The sequence below is a fragment of the Pleurodeles waltl genome, chromosome 1_2, assembly GCF_031143425.1.
Source record: "Pleurodeles waltl isolate 20211129_DDA chromosome 1_2, aPleWal1.hap1.20221129, whole genome shotgun sequence".
In the NCBI taxonomy this organism is placed as follows: domain Eukaryota; kingdom Metazoa; phylum Chordata; class Amphibia; order Caudata; family Salamandridae; genus Pleurodeles; species Pleurodeles waltl.
Window position 1 is genome coordinate 133,978,856 of NC_090437.1, and position 13,148 is coordinate 133,992,003.

The 13,148-nt window shown below is 43.4% G+C and overlaps 1 protein-coding gene across 4 annotated transcripts in view; it reads right to left on the reverse strand.

The window, feature by feature from the left end:
• Positions 1-13,148, reverse strand: part of SHROOM3 (shroom family member 3) — a 318,758-nt gene that overhangs the window by 131,317 nt on the left and 174,293 nt on the right. For all 4 annotated transcript variants that reach the window (XM_069236827.1, XM_069236829.1, XM_069236828.1 and 1 more), the window contains one exon: positions 4,726-8,032. In XM_069236827.1, coding sequence (XP_069092928.1) covers positions 4,726-8,032 — 3,307 coding nt within the window. The remainder of the gene's footprint in view (positions 1-4,725; positions 8,033-13,148) is intronic.

A 13,148-nucleotide genomic window follows, 5' to 3' on the forward strand; every position in this document is an offset into this window, starting at 1 on the left:
ATTTTTACTCATAACTCAGCATGTGGTGGTCCTAGGGCAATGGGACCAACTTTAAAACATTCACCACGACATGTTCTTTCTGTCTACATCATTTCTGAGTCCCCCACAATAGGTTGGGGGGCCGAAAATAATAATCACTCCCACCATACAATGTCTTTTAAGTGCTTTAGTGACTAAAACTTTTCTTTTGTAGTTTGTAGTAATTTTGTTTTAAGGGTCTCCTTTGTTATATTGTTGTAGCAGGCCTGCTAGTCTTCAAAATGTGTATTACCCAATGTCCTCCAGGGGCTAAATATATTGCTATACTGCATTTTTTTCTGCCATTCTCTTTTCATGTGGTTATGCCCTTTAGGGGCTAACTATATGGTTACATGACCATGTTTCTTACAAGTGCTAGTTTCATTGTGGTGACCTTTAGGGGCTGTTCTGAGCATTACAGTTAACATTACAATAGTCACAGGCACAAAAACTTGCCCCATAATGCTTTGCAGGGCATTACTCAGCCTGTGGAGGTCCTAGACAATGTGACTACCTTCAAAACATTCACCACAATGTGCCCTTTCTGTCTACATAATTTCTGTGTCCCCACACTAGGTTAGAGGGGACCCAAAAATAATAACCTCTCCCCCCATTGACTGTCTTCTTAAGTGTTTTCATGGTTGCAACTTTTGTTTTATAGCTGGGTGTAGTCACTGTTTTAAAGGCCTTGCTTGTAATTTCATTGCAGTAAGCATGTTGGTTCTAAAAATGTGTAATGTGCAATGCCACTATTGATCAAATATATAGATACTCTGTGTTATTTTCTGATTATTTTCTTTTTAATGTGGTTATGTTCTCTAGGGGCTAATTAAATTGATACCTGACCATGTTCTTACAAATGCTATTTTCATTGGTGTTCTCTAGGGGCTATTCTGAGCATTACAGTCTAATGCCAAAAGTTTATTTCTGATAAAGTTTTTTATTGGGTTTGCCACTATGTATTATGCAGGAGTAGCACCAAAATGTTGGCGATACTACTGCAGAGTATATTAATTGCATACAAAAATTACGTTATTGCCCCCTACCTTGCGCCATGGTGCACCGTATTTTAAACACGGCGCACACATGGTGGCGGTATGGGGGCGCTAAGGGGCGCAAGGAAAGTGGCACTTTTCTTAAATATGTCTCTTGATATGTTTGGCTGACCCTTCTAGTTTATTTCTCTCATTACTCCTTCGTGGCTGTATTGTGCCTTTTTGGGGGAATTGCGTTAGCCAGCCAGGAACTCTCATGTTGGGTGGTAAAAGAGGTATTCTACTGGAATTAGCACGGAAGATTTAGATTAGGATGCTAAATGGCAGCATTTTCATTTTTAGCTGCAGATAGAGGAAGGAGGTAACTGGAAGTGATTTAGTTGTATGCAGGGATACTGGGATTATGTGGCAGAAAAATACCAAATTATGAGGCAGGGTTGACCAATTTATGTGGCAAGAAAAGTCCAGTTATGAATTTACAATGCCAATAGCTCTAACTCAAGCAAATTCAAGACCTGTTGCATTGCAAATGCTTGTTCCCTTAAGCAGGCTCTTTAGGGATCCCTCTCTACCTTTGCTGTTGTGATAGGACTCTTGTTCTTGTCCTAGTCAAGATCTGCAATCCTTTTCTTCTGCACAACAGAGTGGCTTTGGTGACATGTGAGTACACTATAAATAAATACATGAAATAATGTGTTAAATATTTAAACATGTTTTCAAAACACCTGCTAGTGGGCCCACTAAGCAACAAACATTTGAGGCCTTCTTTACTCCAGAGGAAGATGCTATTGATGTTCTTTGTAATGATCAACTGTGCACACCTACATAAACAGAATCAATCCCTCACTACATACATCTTCGAATTACCTAAAACAGCTTAATTCCAGTCCCGCCCCTACCAAATAATCTTAGACCGTCTGACCAACCTAATGGTAATGCTATACTCAAAGGCCTTTCAAAAACAGCACCAGCCCCCTCGAAGTCATTTAACATGTCACTACACATCTTATCAATGATGCCAAGATGTCAAACTATACCACCCCATCATAAAACAATCACACTGACTCCTCCTAGATGCCAGAATTCATTTTAAGCTCGTGTGCATCACCCATAAAGCTCTACACCCAGTGCTACCCTCCTACGTGAAACACAAACATGTTCACTAGAGGGAAGAGTACACCAGAAACAAAAGAAGATTGAAGCTAGGAATCACGAAAGTAAGAAAAACTGAAACACTGAACCAAGTCTTCATCTCTCTGGTCTGCAACTGTTTGCCTGAGGATCTCAGTTTTAATGGCAAACTGTTGCCATTCAGAGGAACCATGAAGACCCACTTATCCTACGTTTTTCTTTAAGACTACAATTGCTCATCACCTCACTTACAACCAGACATCCTCACTGTTGATGTTATCTTCATTATTAATAATTTGTATCCGTAACCTCATTATGGGGCAGATGTATCAAAAAAGCCTTTTGCGATTCGGAAACAGTGGTTTTTAAGAAATCGCTATTTCTGAGTCGCAAAATGCTATGTATCATTTTTGCGATTCGATAATAGCGATTTCTTAAAAATCGCAAATGCTATTACCGAATCGCAAATTGCGATACAGCCTCCATTCGCACTTATGGGCCTGTCGGCCCATATTTGTGAATTTTTTTGCATTTCACAAATTGCGAATTCTTAACTGGAATTCGAAATTTTGGAAATTCAAACTCCAGGGTGCTGGGGGCCTAAGGCCCCCTCTGCTGCACCCAAAAAACAATTTTGAGAGATATGTAACGTGCACACATGCCAAAAGGGCATGTGTGCGTTACATGTCAATTTAAAAAAAGCATTTTTAATGCATTTTTAAAATTTGCACATGGTTACCACCAAGTTCAACTTGGTGGTAATAGCGATTCCTTAATGCCCAATTCGCATTAAGGAATTGCTTCATACATGTGCTTAAGAAATCGCAAATAAGGATTCCTTATTCGCGGTGCTGCATTTAGAGAATCGCTATTTTAGCGATTCCTTAAAATTGAACTGCGAATGCCATTCTTACATTCAGAAAGGTGATTTTGCATTCGCACCGTTTGCGAATGCAAAATTCTTTCATACATCTGGCCCTATATTTCTTGTGACTGTAAAGAGCTCCGTTTGGTCTGTGCTATATAAATAGGTTTAGTATACATAACTTCCCATTCATGGGAAAAATCACATCCTCCTTTGCACCAACTCTATAGTAAAAACAAATCAAAAGGCAAACAAACTAAACAAGAATCACACATTACAATGAAAGGGATGTATCTGTTTACCTACAACATGTGTCACTATAAATGATCAAATGATTAGGGATATCAGCTTAATAGGACACAAAATGTGTTCTATAACACAAATGTCCACAAAAAGAAAGTTTCAAAAACTTGCAGGACTTTCCATTCCCAGATGCACCTGATTCGAGAAAAACCTTCTTCAAATTATGTGACAGAATCTCTTACAGGTATTTTGGAATAACATTTCACATAGATACAAAAATATTTTAGAACAAACACCATACATGCCTGCTGAAACTACTTTATATCTCAGTATGTATACATCACTCGCAGACTTTATCTTTGACTCCTAACAACACTGGCAAAAACCTTACTAAAGGTAATAAATACGAGTAAATGTGCACGTAGGGCATTACATGTGCCTCACCAGCCACATTTAGGTATAGCCTAGACCGCCTCATGTTTTCCACAAAAAAAAATCATAATAAAATATATAAGAATAATACACACTGGCTGTTTCCTCTATGTAGATATTGGTAGGTCAGCGTTTCCATAGGAAGAACATTTTTTGCTTTGCTAATAACTTAGGCGTGGTTTGATGAATCTTCACAAACATTTTCAAAAAGGTCATCCGCCTCAGCTCCTTCCTGCAAAGTTTTGGGATGATCCATCAAGCGGCAGATTAAAAAAAGGGTAGCCCCAAAACCTATTTTCTCCATGCAATTTCCTATAGGACTTTTAGAGAGCAGTGGACAAAAACGACTGAACAAAATTACACCAAATTTGGCAGAAAGCTAGATATTTATCCAAAAAGTATATTTTTGTCACAGCAGACCTGGGTGGAGTTATTAACCAAATGGAAAGTTTATTAAGTATCACATTCACAATGGCTGTTTTAAAAAACTATTTAGCTTTCATGTAACTCTCTTGCTAGTAATCAGTCTAGCTATTCCAAATCATGTATACTGGGACACCATACGCATTTCTAAACACAGCATCACAAGAAATCACTTTACACACTATCTAGGAAGAAGCCATTTTAAATGACTTGAACCGTCACCTGTCAAATTAAAAGCAGAAAGTGTCGTCCGTTCAGGCCTCCTCTTCATAAGGAGGCGAATGCGAAGGATGGGCATCACCAGTACCTATCATGATGGCAGAACTATGGTGCATTCATATTACATCTAATATGAGACAGAGCCTGCCCCATGCACAAACTAAACGTATCAAAAGAAGTGAATATTTGGCAGAACATATAGTCAGTGTAATAGCTGCATTTAATATTGGAAACCTTTCTTCTTGTGAACAGGAGCAATGTGACATCAGGCAATACTCATGTAAACTAATGTACAGCTAATGTCTGCATTTCCTAGGCAATATTCCAAGATAATGGTGCTATCACTGTCTGTCCATATCACTTGCCATAAGACAATTAAGAATAATTATCTGTGCATACCTGGTTTTCTGTATGAGTTGAAGGGGAGGAGCTAGACCTCACGTGCAACAGGAACGTTTGCTCCCCCGATCTTTCAAGCAAATCTTCTGCTGATACCGATTTCGTAGAATTTGTAGGTGGTGAACGCCGCTCATCTGAATGCTTCTTTTTGGTGAACTTAGCATGGCCAATTTCCTCATATGAATCTATTCGATGGCCTGTGCTGGGCTCCAATCTTGGCCTGTACTCTGGCTGTTTGTCTCTTATCTGTAGGTTTGCAAAGGAACTGCTCCTAGATCTACTTTCCTGATGTTCTGTCTTCTGCTCAAAGCTGTTGAGGTCAAAGCAGCCTGTCAGCCCTGGTGGCAGTGTGGATGAAACCCGACCTTTCATGCTGAGCTGCTCTACAGGACTTCGCCAGCGGTGAAGAACACTCTGGTCCTGAAGGGAGTTCATGCTTGAGGCGGAGGAAAGGCTCTCATTGTCCTGCATGCTTGTTTGAAAGTATGAGCTTTGAGAACGTTCCTTCAGACAGGTAGTCTCCTGCGAGGAGGGCCGCTTCCCAGTTTTACGTTCAATATAATCTGCGAGGGCATGCTGCTGAAGCTGCTTAAGCTCCGGCTTTGATAGATTAACGGTTGAGCAGGTCTTAGTCTCTCTTTCAAAAATCCGCCGCCTATCCGCCACAGTGCTCTCTTGAAAGGTGATCTGCATCCCTTTTTTCTCACTGTCAGAGACTCCGACCTCATTCATCTTCTCAGGTTCAGAGTAAGACCTCTTTTTTTGCTCTGCAGTCATTCGCTTTCTCCCTCTTATTCTTGCCACTTGGAGTTCTTTGCTGGTGTATTCTTGTGCAGCTGTGCAGGTCTCTGTGGGTGTGACGCTATGTCTTTCTTTTGGTGCATGAGGGGATGTGTTTGAACGTTTGCTATCTTCACATGCAGAGTTTGGCCTTTGTGTACTCTTTTTTGATTTGTTCCCAAATGGGGTATTAATGTGCAGATCTTTGCGCCTGAATGACGTGGCCCGCAAGACTTTCGATTGAGCATCTTTGATACTATTTCTGTATGTCTTGTTAGACAGATGATCCCGCTGTGATCCAGGAATGTCTTGGATATCATTTTTCCAGTGCTTCTCTTTGTCTTCCGAATGTGTCAGGCTTGATGCGCTTTTGGTCCCCTGCATCTCTTCCCTTCCCTGCTCTTGTATTTGTGACTCTAATCCATGGTCATCACTCTTATCAGAGAGTTTTCCTGACGGCTGTTCTCCCATAGAATGCCACTGAGCCTCCTCAGATCTCACTCTTGCAGTCCTGTGTAGGTGCTGTGAACGTGGAGCTTTCTCAAAGGCTGTTGTGCTGACTGACCTTGCTCTTTCACTCACGTGAGGCTGTTCAGGAAATACAAACTTGCTCTTTAGGTCCTCTATGCTGTTTAAAGAGCTTCTCGCACTTGATGACTGGCTTGACCTATTGTTTCCATTGTTGGAAGGTTGACGGGCCACACCTGTGCTGTGGTATCTTTGACATTCCTGCTCACGTTGCTCTATCTTGCTGATCTTCTCCATCACAGAGCATCGTGTCCTGCTTCTATCTGGCTTTCCCAATTGCAAGCCTTGGGAACTTTGGCTGCTGCTGGAGCTTAGGCGATTCCTGCCAAACTCATGGGTTTTCATCTCTAATGGGGAAGAAGGTTGTTCATACTTTGGCTGAGAAATGTGCATTGGCACAGTACAGACTGTCCCATCATTGTTCCTCATAAAGCTTTGTCTGTCCAAACCAGTCAGCTTTTTATTGGCTCTTTCCTGTTGATCATCTCTCTTTTTATCAGCAGGGAGTTTAGCAACCAAATTACCCTCTCGTTGTTGCAGCTCTTTTATTTCCATACTTTGCCGTCTTCTACCCGTGTCCTGGTTAGTTTCTAGGATGCTTTGCTTGTTTTTCTCAGATGCCCAATAAGTCTGATCTAAAGAATTGTATTCTCTCCTCCACAGGTTAGTCTCTCTTTCCTCTTGGACCTCTGATTGCCAGTGCTCAGAAGGCTGAAAAGGCCCTTTGCTTTCACTAGCTGATCTCTGATGTGTTTGTTTAGTTCTTGAACTGCAGAGTGGATAAACACCTTGTTTAGTAATCTCCCTGCTCACTTGGCATTGATTATTAAGAGTATCTGATTCACTTATACTTGTTCGTGAAGGACTTGAGGGAACTTTTACATTTTGTGTTAAAGGAGGTCTATACTGAGCAAACAATGCAATAGCGTCCTGTTTTGCTAACCTCTTCTGAGAACCTGCAAGATCACAAGAAACTGTAAATCTGATAGGGGCCTGGCCTGGGTGCCCTGTGTTGTTTGGAGGCTCTGAGGGTGTGACTGTCTGAAAACAGACTGGAGCAGGGGGTGCATATCCACTTTCCTTGGCCAAAGCTGGATAAAGTGTCCCGCTATTGTTTGATAAATTCTGTGGGACCTGGGCAAAGTGTGGCTCAGGCACAGGAACAGGGTAAACTCCTGTGGGAAGCATGGGTTGTCCAGGTTGTGGTGTCTGCAAGTACTTCAGTTTGGACTTCAATGTGTGGTTGCTCTGCGGGCTCTTTTCAAAAACTGGGTGCAACTGGCCTGCAGCCAGAGGAGTTTTCAGTGGTTGCTCCAGGCTAGGAGCAGAGCCAGCCATTGTCTGGGAGCAAACCAAGTTTGATTGAGTTTGGCAAGATTTCCTTTGATCAGGGTTTAGCCAGGAACCAGTAGTCCCACAATGCCTTATGGCCGTGTAACTGTCACTACGAGCTGGTGGCAGAGGAACACCTTTATGAACGTTGTCACTTTCTGACATGCTCTGGTTATATGGATTCCAAGCAGGAACCCCAGTAAACCTGGTCACCCCTTCTGATCTGTCTGTGCTACAGCTTTCAGATTTTGTTTGCCCTCCACGATTCTTAAGCAGAGAGGATGAGTGCACCTCATACTCCTCGGAGACTCCCCTCTGTGCATCATACACTGTCTTGATGTATCTGATGTCCGCCTGCTTCATCCTCTCATGTGGACTGCAGCGAGAGTGCATATTTTCCATGGAAAATGAGCGGTCCTTGCAGAAGGTGGACAGCTGGTATTCTGGGATGCTGGAGTTCGTGGAGAAAGAGCTGTAGGCCGAGTCTCTTTTGTGGTGGAGCTGGGCAAACTGGTCTATGCTATTGGTGGATTTAGCTGGAGAAAGATGACAAGGGTATCCAGGAGGCGGGTGATCTAGGCTGTCCATGCTGCCCCGGGAGCTGTACTGGTCGGGGCTCCCCCTCAAATAGCCGTGGTCATAGCTGGAGAGGTCACTCGCAGAGGAACTAGAGAGAAAAAGAGACAGGGAGAAGTGAGAAAGAAATGCTTGGTTTCGTTTATAAATGAGCTCGCAGGCAATATGTTTAGGTTTCAGAGAAGTCGTTAAAGAGCCATATTTGAGCCGTAGTTTGGATCCCTGCGCGCTCTCAACTGTGCGTGCGAAAAGCCATCAGTGTTTGAAAACTCCTGAGACTGGAAACAAGAATAAAAGCAAGAACAAAATGCACACGCTAGGAAGCATTTGCAGGGTGTCAGTGTGTGGCACGTATTGCACAAAAGGTGAAAAAAGACACAGGACACATAGGTTGGGGATTACCAGTAGTTTGTGCGTTTAAATGCTTCTTTTAAAACATGGTTTGCTTTTTATGGAGTGGAAGGCTGGCCTGGCTGTCTTCAAGGAAAATGTCTGCATCTGGCACATTCTGTTTACAGTGTGAACATTCAACATTCATGACGGGAAAAAAACTGCTTTCACTTTAATGAAAGTCTTACACGTACTAGGAAGCAACACGAGTGTGTGCAATCGTTAGCAAAAGCAGGGATCCCCTTTATTTCCAAGTAGTCAGGGCCAAGTAAAACATATTTCTTGCTGATACCGATCACAATCACAGTCACACAGTGAGTTTTGGATGGAAACTCAGTCACGTGCTGATAGGGACCCGGCAACTATCCATGTGATCCAAATGCACAGTAAGTGAACATGGTTAGGACTACAAGCCCGGATGCTTAATCTTCACAGAGAGAAGCTAATTCGCCCAATGTACAATTGAATCAGATCATGTGAAAGCACTGTAGATAAAGCCCTCACAGATAAAGAAAACCTTAGCCTCCTGATACTGTTGGACCTTTGAACTGCCTACGACACCCTGAAGCCTAAAACAGAACTCACTGGCGACCTTCTTTACTGGCATTCTTTCTTTTTATCTAGTCTAATCAAATGGGCACTCAAGTCCCAAAAGATTCATAACACCTCCAGAGTCCCCTCTTATCATCAAAATCTACATGAAGTCATTAAGAAGTCTACTCACTGATAATGGCATCCAAATTCACCAACGTGCCAATGAAACACAACTCTATTTGATGCTCACCTCCGCTCCAGACTTCCTACACCTCAAAACGTATCTGCACCTGCTCCAGGTCTGGATGTCCAGCATCCACCTCAAGACTGATGTTCTGTTATTTGCCAAGAATGACAGGCAAAATCTTATTTAAACCTGGCTGAATGTCATGGGCCTGGACAGATTCAACCGCCGTGTCAGATCACTTGGATTCGCCCTAAACATTAACCTCATGCTCAAATAACACATCCAGAAAACTAAAATGGCCTAATATCAGTTGTCTCCTGTAAAGAAAGTGCACCATACCTTACAGAAAGCGACTTCTCAACTGCTGTTCAGGCACTCATACTCACACATCTGGGTGGAGGAAACACACTTATCCATTGCATCAAACACTACAGTCTAGCTCCTCTTAAGGGCATCGACGCATGGCAGCATGGACCACAAGAAGAATGACCACATCATCCTCACTCCACTGACTCCCATTGGAGGAACACGCCTTCTTCAATATAAGGTGCATCATTTACAAAGTCATTACTACCAGCACCCCACATTTCCGGCGGAAAATTTCAACATTTCAAGTGGCTTTCGACCTCCCCTCCCTGGGCTGTAAAAGGCCCCAGAAACCCCATCCCCGGGTCCGAGAGGAGATTTAAAGGGAGGGGAGGTGCAAGGCCACTCTCTCTGAGCCTTAAAAGGCCTCAGGAACCCCATCCCCTAGGGCTGGCTCATTTACTTTGTCCTGGGGAGCCCACCACCTGGGATGGAGTAGTTTCACTGTCCGCATCAGTGTGGGCAGGGAAACATGTTTGATCCCCCATGGTGGGAGCATTTTTAAATCCCTCATCACGTGGGATCAAACATGCCTTCCCTGCCTGCAGCAGTGCAGGCAAAGAAGGCAGGTCGGCTCCCAGTCGGCGGGAGATTTAAACATGTTCCCGCTGGGTAGGGGCAGACTTCTCTTTCGCTGCCTGCGCTCCTACTGCCAGGAAAACAGATATTGCTCCCTCCCAGAGGGATCAAGCAAAGACAGCTACTACCGCCAGGCGGGGGCAATGCCGGCTCCCACACCATGCAGGTATGGGTTGCCCGGGGCCACAATAGGCTTGGGATGGCGGGCCCTATGTCCTGCTTACCTTTATTATGGGAATCGGCCTCAGAGGCCCCAGAGGCTTTTAAGGCTTGACGAAGGGTGTGCCTCTTCACTATGATTAAGTTATGGCCCCCGGGATTAGGTTCCTGGGGCCCATATGGGCCTGGGGAGGGGGGCCATGTGCCCCATCCTAAATAGTAAGTTATTTATGGTTATGGTTTGGTACGTTTAAAATGTGAGCCTAACAATATATATATATATATATATATATATATACATATATATATATATATATATATATATATATTATGTTACTTGTTACTTACTCTGTAAGCATCTGTTCACTGCATGTAGTGCTGTAGATTCACATGCTCTGCTGCATTCTCCTGCCATCTAGTGTTGGGTCCGGATGTGTGCAAGTTGTTTTTCTTCGAAGAAGTCTCTCAAGTCTCAAGGCAAAGTGACTGCTCCTTTCTGTGATATTGAACAGGAGCATCAACTCCACTGTTAGATTGTTTTCCCGCTGTTGGGTGAGAATGGAGTAAAGAGATGTCCATGCATATGAGAGTGCAAGAAGGTACTGCAACAGCCACAGGTGTCCGGGGAGGAGGGTGGGCACATGTGGATCTACAGCACTACATGCCATAAACAGATGTTTACAGGGTAAGTAACTTAATCCATTTGATGGCATGTGTGGCTGAAGAAACACATGCTCGGCATAGACTATACAGCAGTTCCCTCCAGAAAGCAGCAGCTAACCTGTGGGTGTTGCAGTTGTTTGAAACAAAAACACAATTGGGAGTACGGGGTTCTTGTAACGGGGGCAGGTCAGTAGTGTATCATTTGTAGCACTATGCCCCTGGTGAGCCTCAACTAGAGGCGAGCCAATGGTGGATTAAGGTGTATGGAATGGAAGGGGAATTTCCTTTACGGACTAGGTGGTCTCACACACTCTATGGTGTCATGCTTCATCATATGACCACCTAGCCCCACCCAGGTAGGACAATGCCACCTGGGCGGACTCAACCTCAGTGTTAAAGGAACAGGAGGGAGTGCGTGAATCAATTCTGGTTCTGGAAAAGGGATCCAGCTAGACTAAGAAATAAAAACACCTAAACAGATACCTATGTAAGTATTTTAATAGGAGGTTCTGTTTGATGTGATTAAAAAGAAGACTGGGACACCAAAGTGAGAGTGATGACTCACTGGGTCGCCTATCTAAAAGGAAGAAGCCAACATGTTTCTGCCCTCAAAATTGAGCTATGGAAGGTCTAGGGGCATTCATCAGGGTGAAGGATCCCTGCTGTACATGCTTAGTAAGCGTTTGATAGATAATAACAATTAAATAGAAATAATAATAAGTGACACCTGGATGGGCGGAGGGGGGCCTACCTTGCCGAGGAAATACCTGGGGAGTACCCTATCACAAGAGGCTATTAGCCTCTGGTGTCCAGGAGAGGGAGCGTCCCCTTATAGTCAGACTTGCATCAAAGGCGGGCGCTCTCTATGCGCCTAGACCGACCTCTCACAGGACCGCTTGGAAAAACAGTACATAACACTGCCTGTCCTACATTAGCTTCTTGGCATGGTTATACATCCACACAGTAATGTTTAGTGAACGTGCGTGGAGTTGGCTATGTAGCTGCTTTACAGATTTCAGCTACTGGTATGCTGCCTAAGAAAGCCATAGATGCTCCTATCTTACGGGTGGAGTGTGCTCTAAGAGGTGTAGGCAAAGTTCTTTTAGCTTTCGCGTAACTAATCTGAATGCATTTAATTATTATTAATTCATTATTATTATATAGATATTGGCTTCCCTATGTGAGGGGGTTTTACAATACTCTTTAATCCTGTCAGTATAGTACATTAAAGCTCTTTTTCAATCTAGTGTATGAAGGGCTCTTTCTGCAATTGAATCAGGTTGCGGTAAGGAAACTGGTAATTCAACTGACTGATTTAGGAGGGAAAGGGGACTAACTTTGGAAATAATTTTGGGTTAGTTTGAAGGACTACCTTGTTTCTATGTAGCCGGAAGAAAGGTTGTTCCAAGGTTAATGGCTGGAGCTCACTAACACGTCTAAGTGAAGTGATGACTACTAAAAAGCAACCTTCCAAGATAAAAATTGGAGACAGCAGTTATGAAATGGTTTGAATGGTGAACCCATAAGTCTGGTGAGTACAATATTAAGATTCTATGCAGGTGCAGGCGGAACCCTAGATAGAATAACTCTTTTAAGGCCTTCCATGAAAGCCTTAATAACTGGTACTTTGAACAATGACAAATGCGGTTTGTTTTGCAAACATGCAGAAACTGCTGTCAAATGTAGGCATATTGAAGTGTACACTAGACTAGAGGTCTGAAAATGAAGTATATGGCAGTAAAACAAATCTTTTCCACTTAGCAGCATAACACGCTGTGGTTGTGGACTTATGGACTTCTTTGAGAATGGTCATACATTATGGAGGGAGACTGAGGTAACCAAACTCTATGACCTCAGGAGCCAAATTGTCTCTCAGAGTTGGAGCCGGAGTCTGGAATGGAAAGAGCCTCCTCCCTAGCTGCCAAGACCTCCTGCAGTTCCACTTCTACCTATTCGAGATCATGATGGCCAAAGATGTTGACGAAGGGTGGGCATCTTCACTTCATATAGATCCAGTTCTTTTTGCTTCATTTCTTTCTCACATACCTGGTGGTCCCGCAACGTTTTCTTTCATCGAAAAGATCGACAGGCCTCACAGTTTTATTCATTGTAGTCAGGAGACAGACACAGATTGCAAACATGATGGAGGTCTGTATGCGGGTATTTCGAGTGCTAATTGGGACAGAATCAAAAGGAGTTCGGTCCATTAGCAGCGCATCGCTGGTCGAAGCCGATGAGATGATAAAGAAGGCCTGACAGGGTGAGGCCCGAAGGCTCTGACTAGAGAAAATCAAACTGACGATCGAAGGATTGCTTCTGTTTTCGAAAG